We start from the raw sequence: 20,908 nt of genomic DNA, 5'->3' as shown, positions 1-20,908 counted from the left end.
ATTTTGTTGGAAACAAATCTTTTGGAAGAAAATAAGGCTTACCAGATTGTGGAGAGAAAATAATTTATTCTCAATCTTGCAAGAAGGGGCGCAGAGCCAGATATGGCTGGTGCCCCGGACAAAGAAAAATGACACAATTTATACCCCTAAGTCTAGCATGCAAGCTCTTTCTCTGTTTTTTTATAGATTGGATACTTCAGAAGTTACAGCTTATCTGAGATTTAACTTTCCCACGCAAAAGTTTGATTTAATTGCTTCCTCTATCACATTCCAGCCATTTTAGTTTTTACCTGCTCCCCTTTGTTAAATAAGGAATAGAATTTAGTGCTGAAATGGCACCGACTTAGCTCCTTCTTGGGCATCCTTCTACTGCCCATAGGACTGGCCTAAACTGGCTTCCTCCACTGCTGTTCAACCCGGGAGTGGGAGACTGAGGCAGCAGGCCACCAGGTTACATCAACATTTTTCTTATGTGAAAATTAACCTAATCTTTGTTTTTTTTTGCATTTTATGGCTGACAAAAGGTTTAAACTGGGAAATTACTAGGCAAACTGATTCTTAATTCCCTAGCCTAGTAGATAGGTTTAATCTGCTACACCTAGTCTTGCCTTTAAAGCTCTTGTAAAGAGGAGGCCCTTTCCCAATTGTTTCTATAATTAGATTTCTATGACTTTTTCATTTTGCTTAGTTTAATTTGGGCTTTAAGAATATTTATTTACATATATAACTGCATATTCAATTAACAATTTGAATAGAGCTCTTTTAAGAATTTTCATTTGTTAATTTGATATTATTATCCTGATGTATGAAGACATACACTGAGCAAATGGGCAGACACAAAGAGTTAGACACAGAAACAAAACTGTGGACTCCTTCCCACCTGTGGCCTTTGGAAGCTTTTCTGTAGGGGGTCCATCCTACAAAACAGTCAACACCATGTCCAATGAATAGATTGTCACTGCCATCTGGTGGTTATGTCTTCTGGGTCAACGACAAAATCCTCCATTTAAATTCCCCACAGTTTGCACATCCTGTTAATGTGCTTCCTGTGTTCCCTGAAGCATGTGAATTGTGGAATTTCCTTTCCGACCCAAAAAGGGGCTTCACCTGGTGTTCCACTGCTTTTTCTTTTAGCTGCCCCAAGGGTAGAGAGGGAAGCTGTGGAAGGGGAGCAGATACCTGGATCCTGGCCCCAGATTTGGACAGGAGTATGTCCCAAGTGGTAAACATGTCATGGGGAGTCAAGAAGGAGGAACAGGTGCCAGAGAGCATCCTCCCTTCACCCAGACTCTTCTCTCCATATTTTATCCCAGCTCCAGCTGTCACACCCAGGCTCCGATTGACTGTCAAGGCAGGAGACTTTTCCCCCTCCATCCCCCTTTAAGATTTTGGAGATAATAAAACCTCCAGTGGTCATTTAACCTTATTCCATCAGGCAGCAATTTATTTAGTTTTACTCTTGAATTCATGAGAGAAAGGGTTACTAATACCAGGAGAGGAGACAGTGATGTCCCAGCTCTTCTCAATTATGAAATAACCATAGGCAAAGGCAAAGGGTGAGGTTAGGCTTGAAGTAACCATAAACAAAGGAAAGGTTAGTTTAGAATTTACACTTAAATAATAGTTTCAGGCTAAATTCACCCAGCTATAATTTCAGTTATTGTCTTTCCACTGTTTTATAATATAAATGCATTTATAAATGTTTTGACTCTTAGTTACAGTTTTTATTAATTTTTTTTAAAAACCTATTAATTTTATAACACTTTTAAATACCTTTCATTCGACTTATAACATATTAAATGAACTTAACCATTAATTTAATTTTTCCTTTAAAGTAAAAGAATAAATCTCTTGCAGTTAGTTTGAAATAAAAAGCTATTTTTCAGGATTTCATTTCTAGAACATAAATGTTCTTTTAAAAGAGGTAAGACTCTTCTTCAAACACTGAGGAAATGATGAGGTTAAAGCCCAAGAAGCTATTGATAAAAGATTTTCTTTGTATATTGATCTTACTCAATTTTAATCATAAAAATTTTCCTTCCACAAACCTTCTACACTTTCAGTATTCATTCAGGTTTTTTCTCAACACTCTACTCTTTCTAATAATCAATCATTTTATCTTAGGACAAAATCATCTTCTGTTTCCTTAACAATAAAAACACACTCCATATATCCTATATACTAAGTTACCAGGCAAACTTCTTACAACATATAATTGCCATTAATACTAAACAAGCTTGTTAAAATAATGAACTTTTCTTCACTTTAAATACTTAGTAGCATGTAATACCAGAAACAGTTTTTTTGGAAGCAAGTTGGCAGGGGAGACTGGCTGCCGAATAAATTTGTTATAAAATTGCCTTTTATTATTATTATTATTAATTCAGTTTTGTTAAATAATGACTTTCTGCAATTAGCCATTTAAATACCTTAATTTAAACAATGCTTTGTAAAACTTTTATAATTATTTATACCCTTAAGACAAATTTTACTTTCACAGAACACATTCTCTTACTTAAAGTTACTACAATACCTTCTAAGAACCTGGGCAGAATGCAAAGGTATTTTGGCTTTGACACCCTAGGGAGGGAACTTTACTGCATTTATTCTGATTCTGCTTTTCACCCCCTTCACTTCCCCCCCTTTCAGGCAGTCGGGTGCACAACAATCAAACAGGAAAGTGGCTTATGAATAGAAGGTGTGGACTCACTGGAAAGGGGCAAGCCCCTCCCCCCTTTCCAGCTTTCAGGCCAAAATGGGCAGACAGAACCTACTCAAATTCAGCAACTCTCCAGGGGACCCAGCCACCCTGACTGGGGCAGCCCCAACGAATTTGGGTGCATGGTGAGGACACAGATGGCCTCCAAGACCCGGCAAAGGGCCAGATCAGAGACAAGACAGCAGAGCATGCACAAACATCTAGACTCCGCAAACATCCAGACTCCTCAGTTTTGCCCCATAATCATTTCACCCCCTTGCCAATGGCAAGGGAGGGCTCCAGCTCAGCTGTAATTCTACTTTACATAAGGACACAACTCCAACAGTAGCATTGAGCTGACACAGACAGAAGCACAAAGGTTACTAATTTGACCCACAAGTTTACATATATATTTTCACCATGACTGCCCCCACAGCCATCACAAACCTCAGAACACTTAACATTTGGTATAAAGCGAATTCATTCACAATTTAGCACCATAACAAAAGATTTCAGCTAGACTTTTTCCACTGTTTAAACTTTACACCCAGACTAAGCTCCACCAGAAAAGCCGATCCATTTTCCTGCAACCAAGTTTTTTTTTTTTCTAGACTAATTTCCAGGACATTAGGACTTGAACCTATAAATAGCCTTTTTTACTAAAATCAAGACTCCACTCCTTTTGTGGATATAAGACTAGTACCAGATTCTAACATGCAGTTAGACAAACCCAAAACACCAGGGCTTTTCCCCAGTTTTTCTCCAGGACATTAGGACTCCGAACCTATAAACAACCTTTCCTATTAAAATCGAGACTCCACTCCTTTAGTGGATATAAGACCAGTACCAGATTCTAACATGCAGTTAGACAAACCCAAAACACCAGGGCTTTTCCCTGTTTTTTTTCCTTTTCCCAAGCCTTGAGAGAATGGCTTCCCCCCAATATTTTGGGGCTACTAGGGTTCTCTTGGGAGGTGATCAGCCTCCCCTTCCTAGCAATTAAAGCTAGGGCCTTCCAGACTTTGCTCACCCAGGGAGTCTTACCTTCTTCCATGTTCGGAGTTCTTTTTCATTCTCAGAATCTTTCCATTCAGACCTTCCATTGCCCTCGATTTTTGTCAGGAAGATCTGGTGGAGCCCACATCTTTTCTGGATTAAATTTAATCCAGGGGCACCCAGATTTGGGGTTCACCTGAGTCCTCCCGGCTTCCTTGGGGATTTGGAAGGGGCAGCAAAATGCTACCATCTCTGGCCTTCGTTTGTTGTCCTGCCGTGGTCACCAAAAATGTTGTAGAATTTGAGAGAGGCTCAATTATTTGTGTATAGAGAGGCCAGGACTCAGGAATGATTTTGAGAAGGAAAAATGGTTTATTGATGGCCGGCTGGACTCGGGAGCTTTCTGTTTGAATCCCGAGCCCTGAACAAGATTTTCAAATGTCTTTTATACCGCGAGGAAAGGCCAAATGGTCGCTTTATTTCAGTTTTCAATAGGCTACAATTAGCATATATATCTTCCAAATTTAGGTAAGCTTTTAGCATGGACTCCAGACATTCTAGATAAGCCTTTAGCATATTTGGTTTGCATTTCCCCTGAATACTTAAAGTTTATAGACCTTGCATTGTTAAACCGTTTCCTGCTCCCCAAGGGCAGGACTGCAGCTTTTCATCATCCCACACCCACATGTCACAGATAGTTTAGATTATCTCTGAAGAGACAAAGAGCCTGCCACCCATAGCCCACATCAGTTCTAGTTCTAAAAGTCCTGGTTAACTAAAACTTAGATTGGTATTGGTTGCAAAAAATAACTTCGTGATAATAAAACCTGTCTGAAGGCCACCACAAGGTACATATTAAAGTAAATGGTAATAAAAGTTATCTTGATTCTATTGAAAATATTCTGTTTTCACTTTAACAATGAAAAATATTTTTTTCTTCTATTACTAAAGTAAAGTACCTACTGGTATCTTCATGGTAAAATTGTGTAAGTTAACAGTCATTTGATATATGATGTGTTGCATTAAATTGTTTAAAAATATATATATAAAAACAAGGAATACATGTTAACATTATCAAACTCTTGTGCATTCAGACCAGACCTTGTATGCATTGCATTTTGCCTCTCCATGTGAGTTATTGGCTAGGCTGGTCACTGACACCTCAATTAAAAATATTTGCTATATCAGGCTCTGGTTCTGCTCCTGAAGTCAATGGAAACTACGTTGCAGTTTCAAGCTCCTGCAGCAGCCAATAATGACTTGGTACAGCCAAGTGTACAATGGATATCGCCTCCAGACTGGCACTGTACCATGGTGCCAGAGAGCACTATGCACCAAGCTAGTAGAATAATGGAAAATCTCTCTAAGATTAAGGTGCTGTGACTTGCTCACTGCGTTGAAAAACATGCTAAGTGGAGCCATGATACCAGGATACTGTAAGTAAAACTTAAACACAATTGGCATTATGGCCTGCTCTCATAGAGAGATAACATGTAAAGTATTACAAACCTGAAACTCAAAACTAATAATTGCAACTCTGAATCCTTATGCATTAAATAATACATTAGTTAATATTAAGTGCTGTACTTTTATCCTGTACTAAATATATGCCTAATAATTATAATGTTATCTTTTCTGTTTTGGATCAAGTGCAGAAGTATATTAAACATGTTAAATTCCTGGTAAAATTATTTTCTAAACAGTTAATAAACATGTCTATAGAATAAGGTGGCAGTCTCAGCCAGTCTCAGTCAACTTCTATATTCTACTGTACTCTGCTGTGTAGCAAAGGTGAGGCTTGCCTGCTGATGGTGAGTCACCTATTGAACAAGTCAAAATAGCTAGAAATTGTACAATTAAAACCAAGGCGTAAAAAAACCTTTATTCTGTAGTTCTGATCACTCGCACAGGTGAAAACTAAGAGGATTTCCAACTTAGTGTTCTAATCCTGAGTGAAGCCAGTTGCCCAAGGAGTGCAAGTTCACCAGGAGCGTCTAACAGAGAAAATGAGTGCCAATCATTAAACAGTTTAGAATGTGTCTTCAGACAAAGCTAAGTGTCTGTTGCAATTTCTCTCTAAAGATGAATAACTTAAAAAAGAATATATATGCTGTTCCCACCAGCTTTGAAGGAGTGCCATATTTATAGGCACCTAACCTTGTCTACCTCTGTAATCCAATGTCCTCTTTTAAAAACGGGTATTCCACATTTTTAATTAAGTTTTTCTTTCAGAGTGAACATCTTATTACCCATATGAAAACTTCATCCAACTTTGTACAGAATGCCAGATGAATCTTCCTCCAGTTAGAATAAATTAAGAGTTTTACACCTTATTAGGCAATGACTACAGCCCATGGCCAGCAGGAAGCAGTTACAAAAAAGAAATCCATCTCCCTCAGTACCCCTTTTAAATTAAAGGTGTAAACTCTTCAAGAGTGAAATAAAATTAATAGATGGATCTGGAACCTGACTGGAAATCCATGTGAGCGCCGGTGGCCGCAGAATAACTGCAGGAGGCCCCCGCCCCAGGATTCTGCTGTCCAGAATGAAAACTTCTAAACTCTTAAAAACAGTCCTGGATGCTACACTAAAGATTGATAAATAATCAATCAAAACAACAAACAGCCATCCACCTCATAGCTCCAACAATAATTATGCCAAAGCTTAGCAAGCTAAACTTTGGCAAGGGGGAAATGATGTGGGCTATGGGTGGCAGGCTCTTTGTCTCTTCAGAGATAACCTAAATTGTGACTTGTGGGTGTGGGATGATGAAAGGTTGCAGTCCTGCCCTTGGTGAGCAGGAAACAGTTTAACAATGCAAGGTCTATAAACTTTAAGTATTCAAGGGAAATGCAAAGCAAATATGCTAAAAGCTTATTGAATGCCTGAGGTCCATGCTAAAAGCTTACTAAGATGTGAAAATAAATATATGGTAATTCAAGCCTATTGAGAACTGAAACAAAAGGACCATTTGGCCTTTCCTCTCTGTATAAAAGGGACTAAAAAATCTTGTTCGGGGCTCGGGATACAAACAGAAAGTTCCCGAATCTGGCCGGCTGTCAATAAACCATTTTTCCTTCTCAAAATCATTCCTGAGTCCTGGCCTCTCTATACTCAAATAATTGAACTTCTCTCAAATTCTACAACAAGATCACCTATTAGAAATTAAAGATTTATAGCAGTTTTTCCAGAACAGGATCAAAATAATTTATTTTATTTTTATACATCAGCAACAAATATTTTAAAAAGAGAATATTTACACTGGCATAAAGTAATACCATTACTCAAGGAACAAATCTAGTGTAAGAGATGTAATATCTCTGCATGGAAAGCTATAAAATAATTTTGAGAAAAATTAAAGATGCCCAATGTTCTTGGATTGAAAAACTTGGTATTCTTAACTCTTTGTTTTCACCCCTGATACCTGGATTCTGATACATAGATTCAATGCATTCTCAGTAGAAGTCCCAATGTATATCTTGACAGAATTTGATAAGCTGTTCCTAAATTTTGTGAATAACTGCAAAGAGGTAGGGTAGCCAAGGTAACAATTAAGGAAAATAATATGTTGGATGACCATGTTTTATATTAAGCACTGTGGAAATAGTGATGGCCCAGATAATGCTTAGTATGGAGACTTAAATACTGTTGTTGCTTAATAAATGTGGTTACTAAACACATGAATAATAAAAAATCCTGTTCTATGAGAAGCAGTACATGTCTTATAATGGAAAGACCTATCACTGCATGCCATGGTCCTATACAAATGTCCTTAATTAAAGCTAAAATTTCAATGTTCTTCTGGCTCAGGAAAGTGGTCATGAAGTCACTTTTTATGCTCATTTGAGATAGACAATTATTTCTGAGAAAACCCTGGGAGTCCTGGACGGAAGCAGGGACATATTTCTATAATTCCCAGGATAGTGATCATGGGTGTTTGGCACAGCTGTGGTTAAGGAATATTTATGTTTGTTTCATCCCTGGGGATCCAGTTGACTCCAGTACTAACTCCTAACTCTGTGCCTCAGGAGACATTAGAAGTATTCATTAAGATAGAAGAAGCATTTAAGGTTCACCACATAAGGAATCAAAGGTTTCCAAAGCATGAGGGCCAAAACTGTAGCCCTGGCAGTCAGTATAAATTTGACTGTCCGATACAGATGAGAGCTTTTCTCAGGTAAGGGATAAGCCAAAGAGAGCAAGTTATAAAGCACATGAATACAAAAGGAAATGAGAAGACAGATATAGGCAGTAAAACAAACAAACAAAAACAGAGAGAGAGAGAAAAGATTTGGACAGAGTAGAAAAGGGAGGTCACAGTAAGGGTGAGTCAGATTTATTGGGAAGAAAGGATAAAAAAAGATAATTAAATGCTGAAAGGACCAAAATTTAGGCTAAAACACAATAGATGTAAATGGCAGTAGGAGTTAGAAGATCAATAGGAAAGAATAAATATGTGTGGAATGAGGGAAAAGAGAAAGTTACAGAGTAGAAATAGAAAAAGAATAGGATTTGACATACAGAAGAGGAAAGTTTAGGCAGAGAAATATAGAAAAGAACAATGGATCCGGAAAAGGGGTACTGTTTGCATGATTAATTAAGCGCTTGTCTGGATGCAATTGTCTTACATAATTTTCAAATATGTTCAAATGTTTTATTACAAAACAAACAGTGGGTAACATGTAGCATAATCTGTGTCAACATATGGGGCTGAAGGGGAAATTCTTTAGAAGTACAATTTGCATTTCTGCAAGAGGGGGACAAAAAACAGGTGTCATCATTTTTGTGAACAATTTTGAAATGTATGACATATCATAAATTTCTGCTCCACTCTTTTTCACAACTTTAAAACAGGTTAGTCAGTGGAAGATAGTTTTTGAAACCCGCAGCCAGGAAGCTGGTGAGGCATAATTAAATGGTCTTGTCATCCTCAGTGGTTCTCCTGTAATTACTTGGAAGAGGTGAGTGCAACATGATTTTATACATGCCTCTGCCATTTGAAGCAGTCTTTCTAAAGTTACTCTTAGTCCCTACCTATTCTTTCCCTTTCAGCTTTACTGTGATTAGATAGTATCAAAACAAACAAAATACAAAACATAAAGACTCATTGTTAATGGCCCAGAATTAGAGTCATTAGAAAATTAACAGAGAAAAGACGCAACAAAGGCTCCGACAAAAGTGAAAGACATGACAGAGAAGGCAGCGAAAAAGAAGGAGAAGAAAGGGCAAGAATTTACTTGGGATTTTCCTGCCTTTCTTAACTTTGAATCTAGAAACAGTATCAATTATAGTTTTCTGAAAATTCCCAAGGACACATTTCCTGCAGTTTCTCTGAGGAGTGAAAAATATGTGACTTAGATTATAATTGGAAGAATTAAAGGAGAAAGCATGGAAGAACTTCACTACGTAAGGTAAAGGATGCTACTTCTCCACTCTATGTCCAGTATTATCCGTGTGTGTGCACTTGAGTGTGTGCTTTAGTGAGCTGAGCTTTAGAACAGGTAAACAGTGTAGAAGTTTCTGATGGAGAGGGAAGATAAAAGAAAATCAGTTAGGGACTCTGTGAGTTACTGAAGACTAGAGAGGAAAAATGTTGCTTGAAGGCAAAGAAAAATAAATGTGCTGAATGAGTATTATGCCTAGTAAGTCTGAGAATATAGTGAGTAGCTGACTGTTTTATTGAAGGCTAGTGACCCAAATAAAGCTCAAATTAGACTGCTGGGCTGGACTACCAGGAAGCTGTCTGACTCCTAGCTGATGTGGAACTCCTGGGCTTGCAGAAAGAAAGACAAAAACATTGAAAGGTCTTTCTTACTTTCTGGAGAGGGTGGCTTGGCATTTCCTTCTGCTTCTCAGGCATGGATTCTAAAGCCCTCCTTTGAAACATGGGATGTGAAGACTGAGAACTTACACAGACAATGAGTTAAAAGTCAGTTGAACTCAAACAAAAACTTGCATCACTTTGATTTATCAAATTTGTTTCCCTCTACTGTGTTCAGGGAACTAATTAGAGGTAGCATTTAGGAGTTTGGGGAATATAGTACCATGTGTTTTCTGATCTAGTGTTTACTAATAACCTAAAAATAAAATGCAGTTGGGAAATTCACCTTTTTGATATGCAGATTCTAAGCTTACTAACTTGGACCTGGATTTTTCCTAAGTGTATGAATAGACCCAAAAGACTAGATTTTCAATAGAGAGGTCAAAAAATCCTTGCCACTGTTACCAATAATGTGAGTATATTAAAAGTGAATTAATTTTATCAATGCATATTATTACTATTAAAACATAATTTAGATATCACATGATATCAAGAGCTGTACTTTCTTTTGAGTCTTAGTGGCTTGTTCTGCAACTTCACAGTAAAAGAGGGCAAGAGATGTACTCATTCTGATAAGTCAAATGAGAGAAAATGAGGCATATTGTGGGGGTACCATTAAGCCCTTTTGCCTGCTCTTGTAAACTTACTACTCACTACTTTTTATCAAAATTTGTAATTTTATTAAATATGATAAGGATAGGTGCTTTTGTTTTCCTATTTGGGTCTTTTCCTTCTACCTTCCTGCATTGTTGGCAGAGATCATAACCCTTGCAAAAATATGTAGAATATTTGAAATGAGAGAAATTGCTATTCAAATCCAGGGGGTGGGAGCAGGAATTTATGACCCTAAAGCCTCAAGTTGACAAAGAATGTGATCCATGAAGGAATATATCTTATTCTTTGTGTTTCCAATACCTAGCACAAAGCTTAGAGTATAATAGGTTTCCAATAGTTATATCTTTGTTGATGGACCAAAGTCATATTAGTAAAATAAAAGGTAAGTATTAGGTACTCAGTGTTTGCAGAAAGAATGCTGACTAGGAGACTCAAAGAATGCTTAACCCTTTCTTAGCATCAAATATGTATGCTAAAGCCAGCAAGCAAGCAGTGTTTTATTTCTCTCCTTTTATTCCTATCTCCCCTGCCAACTACTAACTGCTAGCACTTAATGTACCACTGAATTTAAGCTACAACATAACTTATTCACATGGAAAAACCATTTTATGCCCAAAGCACAGATGCTGTTCATAGCTATGATTATTGACTCTGTTTTGTTCTTGTAAGTCAAGCAAATCTATGAGCCTGAGCAGGAGAAGAAAGCATTTGATAGAGTACACAGCCAGCCTTGATGTGCCAGAACTGTTTTTCTCAACATTTAAGCAATGACCAATGTTACCATGTATTTATTTTTCACCATAATAAGATGGGAATTTGACATGAAACCATAATTTCATAGCTAATTCATAGCTCATAATATGTTTAGTGGTGGAAAAGCAAAGGATGATCTGAAACTTCAAGAAAATTGAAATGCCTTGAAAATATTAAATTGATGTGAATAGGAAGCACCTACTTCTAGAAATTCTCAAGAGGAATGGTAACCTCAACTCTTCTAAGAATGATGCTTATAATAAGATAATTCCAGCCCATCTATAGTTAGGTGAGTCTGACTTCACATTTAAGAATTGAATTTAGCAGGAAATTCAAACACAACTGACAAAAAATTAAATCCACAAAAATATTATCCAATAAGTGAATCATCTCTAACAAGATTTATTGACAAATTCCACCCAAATCTTGACAGCCCTTTATATTATATTTGCCATGACATTCTCACCAAGTTTCTAAAATTTTTTTACTGAACATTATCAGTGTCTAAGAGCCCAATTCTGTACAAATCATAGTCTTCGCTATTTCTTAATTACACTCTTTGTGAGATTGACTTTGGATATCGTGATTAGTGTTTATGTAAAGTAAAGAACTAAAAGTGAAAGGTACGACTTCTCTAATAAAAAGTGAGAGATGTATAAGGCAGTTGTATATGTAGAAAACAATTGTGTGTATTAGTAATTAAAAAAAGAATCAGTTGAAAGGGCAAAATTTATTAAAAGTTTCTCTAAAATAAACTGAAGACACTAAAAGATCAGTGCCAGACAGCTGGAGCCTCATGATATGGGTCTTTGAATCCATATTTGGAAAGATCTTCACTTCAGACCAGGGTTTGACCTCTCAAGAGGTCAGAGGCAAAGCTGAGGCATTGCTGGGGGGATTTCTGAAGACTATGCAGTCTAGACCCTAAGGGAAAAGGTAAGTGAAAAATTTACTCAGGAATAGTCAATAGACTGAGACAAGTCTTGGATAAGGAATCAGGTCCTGGGAAGAGCAGAGAATGCCCTGGGGCCTGGCTGTCCTGCTGAAGGTCAAACACCGTGGACAGAGCAAGGGCAACATGGGTATCCACCACAGGAGGTGCAGCAATCACAATGCAGACTACTGAGGGAAAGGAAACCCAGGCTTTAGAATTTTATTTTCAGACAGGAGGAATGAACTTAGTTGTGTCCAAAAGACACCGAGGTGAGTGCGTAGAGCTGCATTTCTGGGATCGCCATGATTATAGAGGTAGGTTCAAATGACCTATACAGTTAGGGAAAAAAATAACATTCTGTTTGCATATTCTTTTAAAAACGTGATTATAAGCATCATTTGGAGAGGAAAAAGTTGATCAAGAAAGGATAATTAGAAGAGTGGATAGTACCAAGTATTGCTAATTTTCACACAATATGTAACAGATATCTTGCTAACTGTGCTGTTTTGTAAGAGGGTGGACAAGAAGCCACCCTTAGAAGGGCTTTCATAGGTGCACAATGGCCTTATGTCTTAAATATTTATTTTCAAAGCACTTAAGCCTTGATCTGTGATATATAAATATATATATATATATCTTCCATGAGAATTTTTGGTTAGGGAAGAGTTGCTGTACTACTAAATACTTTAAATTATACAAGTGAGAAGCGTTCTGGGATTATGGAGTTTAGTCTCGTTGCCATACCTTCTTTCATACTGAGGAATTTAACTTTTAGCAGTAAAACATTAATTATTTAAAATGATTAAGTATTAGGAATTGTTAAACAAAACTGAACTAAATACAAAGGGAAATTATATTGAGTCCTTGGGACCAATCCAATTGTCCTGTTCGACAAGACAGCCCAGGAGCAATAAATAATAAACCTAAGGATGTTCCTGATAGGAATCTTGTGTAAATCAATAGACACTTTTCTTTATTTTCATCTTCAGACCATAAAGTAAAGGTTTGTTCTCTGCTCTTTTGCTATTCAAATTTTCCAGTGTCCTCAATGCAAACCTGACAACATTGGGATGATCAGATTTGCATAGTCCACACTTTTGTTCCAGAATTTGGTGCTTTTAATGATGGGGAAATATTTCTTACATCAGACCCATAAGAGGTACCGTCCTCTGTGAAGATGAAGAAAAGAGTCCTCTCATCCTGATTGCACTTCTGCTCATAAGGGATAGCACTGAAGGATAAGAGAGGGTAACAGAGGAGGCTCTTCTCAGGGTAAGGTCACTATTTTTGAGGCATTTTAAAGGTCACTATGGTGGTCTGCAATAGCAGTGATGCTGTGGAGCCCATATTTATCCTGAGAGGTTTCCCCGGACCAGAGTATATTCTTCCTTGGCTCTCAATCCCATTCTGCCTGGCATACTTAGTAGCATTTTTTGGTAATTGCATCATCCTCTCTGTCGTTTGGATTGAGTCTTCCCTCCACCAGCCCATGTACTACTTCCTTTCCATCCTGGCACTGACTGACCTGGGTATGTCCCTGTCTACACTTCCCACCATGCTTCCTGTGCTATGGTTGGGTGCTCAGGAGATAGAGGCAAGTACTTGTTTTGCTCAGCTCTTTTTCATCCATACATTCACGTTTCTGGAGTCTTCAGTGTTGCTGGCCATGGCCTTTGATCGTTTTGTTGCTATCTGCTATCCACTGCACTATTCCACCATCCTCACCAATGGTGTAATTGGCAAGATTGGTTTGATCTGCTTGCTGAGAAGCATGGGAGTTGTAATGCCCACGCCGTTGCTACTGAGACACTATCTGTACCATCACGTCAATACCCTTTCCCATGCCTTCTGCTTGCACCAGGATCTTCTGAAATTATCATGTTCAGATGCCAGGATAAATAGTGTTTATGGACTTTGTGTCGTCATTGCCACACTAGGTGTGGATTCCCTCTTCATACTTCTTTCATATGTCCTGATTCTGAATGCTGTGCTGGGCATTGCGTCTCATGAAGAGCAGCTAAAGGCACTCAACACATGTATATCTCATGTCTGTGCGGTGCTCATCTTCTTTGTGCCAGTTATTGGAGTGTCAATGGCCCATCGCTTTGGGAAGCATCTGTCTCCCATCGTCCACGTCCTCATGGCTGACATCTACTTGCTTCTTCCCCCGGTGCTTAACCCAGTCATCTATAGTATCAAGACAAAGCAGATTCGTTTAGGAATTCTCCGCAAATTTGGATTAAGGAGAAAACTTTAAGTAACCTCTGTCCTCCAGTTTTACCACTGAAAATCCTAAGGGGGCTAGTTTTGTATAGTTAGGAATAAAATAATTGGAGCAAGATCATAGAGTTAAATTCATTATTCTCCTATTTCCTACATTTGTTATCTCAGCCTTTGTGAGATTTATACTATTCTTGACTATTCTTGGCAAAATTGTGAAAATTAACTGTGGCCTTTGTGATTGCAAATAATTGAGAGACAAACTAGACAGTGCATGGATAAGAGATTGGTTAAAAAACTGTACACATTTCTTAAAAATAATTGCAACAATTCCTTGTGAAATATAACTACATTTACATAACTCTGTTTTTACTTATCTAATATCCACTATCTCTCTCTAATAAATTTTCCCATCATTGATTTCTCGTGCTGCAATATCACAACTATTTCTGAGAGGTTTTCTGATTCTTTAGGGCATCTTTGGAACTTGACTTTCTGGCAAGACTTTGAACTGCTTGTGTGGCTATTGGCTTTGGAACTAGGCCTGTACTTATACTGCACACTAAATTTCACATCAGAGTCTACTTCCTAGAAATCCCTGGGTTGAGAGGTTCTCAGAAAACCTGTAATATGAATGAAAGGCGAAATAAAATTCTCAAGGACACCCTTTGGCAGGCAGATAGAACAAGATAAGAATACAAGCAAAACCATGGTTTTGACTAAGTTTTAAGCATAGGAACCTGGGAGAATGGAAATGACCCAGTCACTCTGTTTCTTCTACTCTAATCTTGAACATAAGAACTAACAAAAAGGGGTCTTGGAGACACAGCCTTGGCTTACCCGAGTACAGGAAATTTCATATATGTATATTTATGCAACTGAACTCATGCTAATTATTATGCTATTTGTGTTGAACTTTTTAAATGTCATTAGATCAATTACCTAATTTAAATTCTGATTTCATAATTAATCAGCATCAAATTTCTTGCTTATCCCTTTTATGTGGGTTCACAAATGACAGTAGATCAAAGATCTAGGAATACCTAATCTTCCACCCAAAGAGAAAAAATGAGGCTTATGCTATAGAGATATTGAACCAGAAAAGCCTGGACTCAAGAGCACGAGTAAGTCTCCACAACCAGAAAAACACATTTATTTTTTCTATGTTATTAATTTTTAGGAGTTATTCATATATTCTGAATATCAGTAACTGCAGGATATCTGTATTATATTATCTTCTACATGCTACAGTTTACATTTTGTAAGCTTTAATAGAATCTTTTCATGACCAGAAGTGTTAACTTTAATGAAGTACAATATATCAGTTTTTAATTGTATTGTCAGTGCTTTTTTATGCCCTTTAATTCAGGGTCCAATTATGAGACAAAAGCCTCACAGTCACTTGAATAGGTTAATGTAAATAATTATTGACTTTAACAGCAAATTAATTCTAAAGGGTAAAACAGAATGTTAAAGAACATCCTAGAGCAAAGGGAGAATATTCAAGGAAGGTATAAATTTGGGAGTGGGGTCTCATCCCCAAAGCTAGGGTTTAGAATTCTTGGAGTATATTTGTGTGTAGTCTACTGGATGCCAGATAAATTCACTCAGTTGTCCTGGGCAAGAAGGGATTACCCCTCTGGGGTACAGGTGGGCCATGGCTGGCAGGCAGAGATTCCCTTTCATGCTGAGAAGAAGGGCAGCTGTAGGATGCTGTTGGGGTGAGACTGGCAGGCAGAGAACCACAGCTGGAACTAACAAGCTGGAACAGCCCTTCATGGTGCCTGCTGACTAAAGTAGGAAAGCAGACTGCTAGGAAAACTATGATATTCAGTTGTAATACACCTGCAGGATTATTGATGTTACTGACTTCTACCCTACATATTTCTCTCTTTCTTCTTTTGCTTTGATTTGCTCTACATTTTCTAATTTCCTGAGATGTTACTGCTTTTGACACTTCCTTCTTTTATTGTTTAAGGTAACAAAATTTCCTTCTAAGTAGTATCTTAGTTGCAGACCACATGTTTTGATATGTGGGTTCTTTATTTTTCAGTCAAAATACAGTCTGGGTTCATTTTGAGTTCTTAATTATTCAGAGAATATTTAGAAAATTAAATATTTAGAACTGCATTGTTAATTACGTGAGATTTTTCTAACTACATTTTTTATTATTTTAGATTGACATTATGTAATTTGTTGAATCTTTGTTTACAACTCAGCATATGGTTCATATTTTTAAATGTTCCATGTACGGTGCATATAACTTATACTCTGTTATTATTGGGTCAGTGTTCTGTAAATGTGAACTATGTCGATTGTGCTGGTCATATTTTCTATATGCTTTCATATTTTTCTCTGTTTCTTTTATCAACTTTGGAGAAACATGTGTTCCAGTTTCCACTAATATTGTAGACTTAATAATTTCTCTATTAATTCTTTCAATTTTTGTTCTATATATTTGGTATCTGTGTTAGGGTAAATAAAATTAAGAATTACAGTAGATTTTTGCTGAATTGACCCTTATCAGTATGATACTTTTTTTCTGTAGTTAATACCTCTTGTTTCTGATATTGATGCAGCTATATTAGTTTTCTTTTGATTGGAGTCTGCAAAATATATATTTTCCATTCTTACACATGCAACAACTTTGCTGATATTAAAACTGCATTACTTCTCATTATCAGAAAAATCTGATTCCATCAGAAAATGTTAGGCTTTTACCTCAGTATACATTATATATATATGTTTATATTCCATAAGATATTCAACTATTCGTTTTTTCCCTCTTTATTGTTTTTGTAATTTTTGCATTAAAAAAATATGAGGTACCCATATACCCCCCACCCCCCTCACCCCACTCCTCCCACATCAACAACCTCTTTCATCATCATGGCACATTCATTGCATTTGGTGAATACATTTTGGAACACTGCTGCACCACATGGATAATGGTTTACATTGTAGTTTACACTTTCCCCCAGTCCACCCAGTGGGCTATGGCAGGACATACAATGTCCAGTAACTGTCCTTGCAGTACCAGCCAGGACAACTCAAGTCCTGAAATGCCCCCACATCATATCTCTTCTTCCCTCTCCCTGCCCTCAGCAGCTACTGTGGCTACTTTCCTTACATCAATTCTACATTTTCTTCCATTACTAATTACAATAGTTCATAGTAGAATATCAGTAAAGCCCACTCTAATCAGTAAAGCCCACTCTTCCTCCATCCTGTGGACCCTGGAATGGTTACATCCACTCCACCTCTATATCAAGAAGGGGCTTAGATTCCACATGGATGATAGATGCAATTTTCCTACTTGCAGTTGTAGGCACTCTTGGCTCCCTGCTGTGGTGGTTGACCTTCTTCACCTCCCTGTTAGCTGGCTAGGGTAAGTCCAATAAACCAGAGGGTAACAGTTGCAAGTCTGTTGAGGCTCAAGACCTGGCTATCACATAGACAGTCCAGAGATTCAGGTCCCCTGAGTATATACCAACCCCAGCACCAACTACAGGTCCAGTAAAAGTAAAAGAAGAGATATGTGTAGAAAGATTACATCTGAATCCAACTCCATCACAGTCAGGGACACAAACTCCAAAGTAGGGCCACCTGACATAACACTGAACTCCAGAGCCATCTACCATGACCAATGAACCTGTGGGTCTCTGTAGCCCTCAGAAGAACCAATAACTGAGGTTGTATCTACTTGGGCTGTCTCTGGGACCCTGCTGAAGCGTACATAAGCGCAACCCCTCAGATGACATCCTGACTCTTTTTTGGAGATTCATAGCCATATAAACTCATTTATCCTTTCCATTTCCCCCATTTATTCAAGGTCAAAAAGCAGTATTTAACACCTGATATTACATGTGGGCTGAGATATTCTGCTGGTCTGAGTTGACCCTTTTATTCAAGGTCTTTTTCTAGTTACATTATCAGTTGGTGCTTGGTAGTAATCCCTCAGCACCAGGGAGGCTCATTCCCGGGAGTCATGTTCTATGCAGGGTTGGGGTGGGGGGGGAGGTAATGAATTTACATGCTGAGTTTGTCTTAGAGAGTGGCCACATTTGAGCAACATGAAGGCTCTCAGGAGGTAACTCTTAGGCACCCTGAAAATCAAACAAAATATGACAAACACAAGTTCAGCTATTCTTTAGTACATTCATTTTAATTCATCATTAATTAGTAATTCATCATTACCCATACATTTATTCTTTCATTCCATATCATTTTCTTTTTTAATTCCACATTTCAATCTAGGATCATTGTCCTACTGCTTTTTATTTCCAACTTTTTGGAAAGATACTCCATCTGCTGTAATCTGGAAAGATTTTATTTAACCTTAAATATGAAATATATTTTTCTGATTATAGGATACCAGGTTGCCAGTTATTTCCTCTCAGCACATTAACAATGTTACTTGTTGCTTTCTGGCTTCCATTGTTTCTGTAAAGAAGTCAAGTGTTCTTGTTCCTTTGGAAAAAATGTGTCCCTTTTCCTTCTGCTGCATGTGCCTAGTTTCTGTTTTGTTTTTTTTGTATTTTGTTTTTCTTTTAAAAAAATTTATCCTGCAAATGTTCCACTGAGCTCTTTAGTGGGAATTTATGTCTTCTATTGGTTTTGGAAACCTCTTAAATATTATTATTGTCTCATTTTCTCCTCTCCTTAAACTCTACTGTTTGTGAATATGGGTCTCATATGACAAATTTTCCCTATTATATTTGTTATTTTTTCTTGGTGTTTTACTTCAGGTATTTTTCATTGTAGCACAGAGTTATTTGAGTAAAATCTTGTTCTTTTCCATCTAAAGTGCCTTCAGGAAATCAGTTATGATTTTTATTACCTTATGCCCTGAACCCTGTGCCTACATTATGTTTCAATTAACAAATGTTCAGCAAAGGTGTACTCCTGCAGATAATAAGGTAAGAAATCCTTATGATATAAAATATAATTTCTTTGTCATCTAATACTCAGTTTTCATCAATTTGCACATACTAAATTAGGCAACTCTCCACTGCCAACTTTCAAACATACTTTACATGAATTTTTTTGGCCACAGGTTCAAAGATGAACTTGTTCTTCTATGAACATGCCATGTTAAGAAATTAAGAGCATCCCAAGTCTTCCAAAACAGAAAGACACTTGTGAACACACATATACACACAGGCACATATGTGCTCATTCATATCATCTTATTTCCTCTTACAATATGAATCAATAATGAATTAATTCTAAGCTTTGAAGACATTTACAAATATAATAGAAGTATATCATCCCTCCATTAAAACAATATTTTAGGTAGTTTTCTTTGGTACATATACTTCTCTCTGAAATGGGTCATTGCCGTAGTCACTCACTCATTATCTCATCCAGCAAGGTCTACACAAGTTCGTTTAAGAGCTAGAAGAACATCACCACGGAGCTATCAAGTAAGGATCTGTGAAAAATAAAGGATTGAGTAGCATTTGGAAGGATGGTGTTATCCTGAAAAACTGAGAGTAGGAAATCAATGATTACTCTTCTAGAGGAAGTAGAAAATACAGGAATTTATTATTTGAACTAAGTCTTATTAAATTAGGTGAAGATAAATATATGGTGCAATGTATCATTAGACACATTGTCCATGACTTTTCTAGCTTGTATTTTCCATGGATCATTTAACTTTTTCAGAAAATCCTATCATGTTAATGTTCCATGACTCATAAAATATCAAGAGAGCTGGATCTTAAAGACCAAATTCTTTTGATGTTAATATATGTTTCAGAATGTTAACTAATGAAGTTAATGCATGAAATTTAACTTTTCTAAACTAGATACATAATTCCCTAGGAAAGGGAATTTGCTTTTCTTTCTTAACATAAATATCCTTGGGAATCTGTCTCATGGTTGAAAGACTTAGGAGATATGATCCAGATCACTTAGCCTTATGATTTAATTATTTGATGGCTATACAGATTTGTTGTACCCTTTAAATAATACTTGCTAGCACCTTTGAAAGAAGTTTCAGCTGTGGTCATAAAACATAGGGTCACATAATTGGTAGACTGCAGAATATTACAGTAACTAGTTAACCCTATAGAAATGTGCAAGTAATTGGATTTTTGACTTTCTGTTGTTGAATACTTAATATGTTCTAAATACTATACATGTATTAACTCACTGAATCCTTAGAAAAACTCAATACAGATAAAATTATTATAATTTCATTTTATAGATGAGAAAATCGAGGTAAAAAGAAGTTAAGTAACTTTTTCTAAGTAACTTTTTCTAAGTTACACAGTCTGCACATACCAGAGTTGGGGATCAAAGCCAAGAACCTTTGGATCTACGGTTCATGGGCATTACTGTCATGGCCTTGGAGCCATTTGCCTTTCCTTCATTTTATCCAGAGATTTAAACACAGAATTTTGATTTGGGGTTTAATTTTATGCTTTTCCCTTGAACCATGGTTTCTCATGGTTGGCTAAATTTACATTTTGGACAAGATAATTCTTCATTGTGGGGCCTATCTTGTACGTTGTAGGATGCTCGGAAGTCCTCTTTCATCCACACACCAGTACCAAAAGCACCCCACACCAGCTGTGACAACTAAAACTACCTCTAAACATTGTGAAATATCCCCTTGCAGGGCAAAATTGCTTCTCATTGAAGACCACTTATTGAAGATCTTTGTTTTAATCAAAGATCTTTTAGGCTACTATTTTAAAATTAGCACTAATTCTAAATGTTAATAAAGGATGTAATAAAATATATTTGGTAAATGCTGGACTGTTCAACACTGGTTTACTTAGAATTTTTCATATATTAGACTCTATGGTTTGTCTCACACAAAATTGAATAAGATTTGCTGGCTTTATATATTTACTAATTTTTA

At 37.0% G+C, this 20,908-nt stretch overlaps 1 protein-coding gene across 1 annotated transcript; it reads left to right on the top strand.

Annotated features, from left to right (window-relative positions):
• The first annotated feature begins 13,126 nt into the window (after window positions 1-13,126).
• LOC101426885 (olfactory receptor 51L1) lies at window positions 13,127-14,074 on the top strand. Its single transcript, XM_004447281.2, has one exon. The coding sequence runs from the start codon at window positions 13,127-13,129 to the stop codon at window positions 14,072-14,074; it is 948 nt and encodes a 315-aa protein (XP_004447338.2).
• Window positions 14,075-20,908: the final 6,834 nt, after the last annotated feature.

Source organism: Dasypus novemcinctus, chromosome 10, assembly GCF_030445035.2.
Source record: "Dasypus novemcinctus isolate mDasNov1 chromosome 10, mDasNov1.1.hap2, whole genome shotgun sequence".
NCBI classification, from domain to species: domain Eukaryota; kingdom Metazoa; phylum Chordata; class Mammalia; order Cingulata; family Dasypodidae; genus Dasypus; species Dasypus novemcinctus.
This window is presented reverse-complemented; position numbering and strand designations above follow the sequence as displayed.

Excerpts from the sequence above, each read along its gene's own strand:
- LOC101426885 (XM_004447281.2), top strand. The coding sequence starts at position 13,127 with ATGGTGGTCTGCAATAGCAGTGATGCTGTGGAGCCCATATTTATCCTG.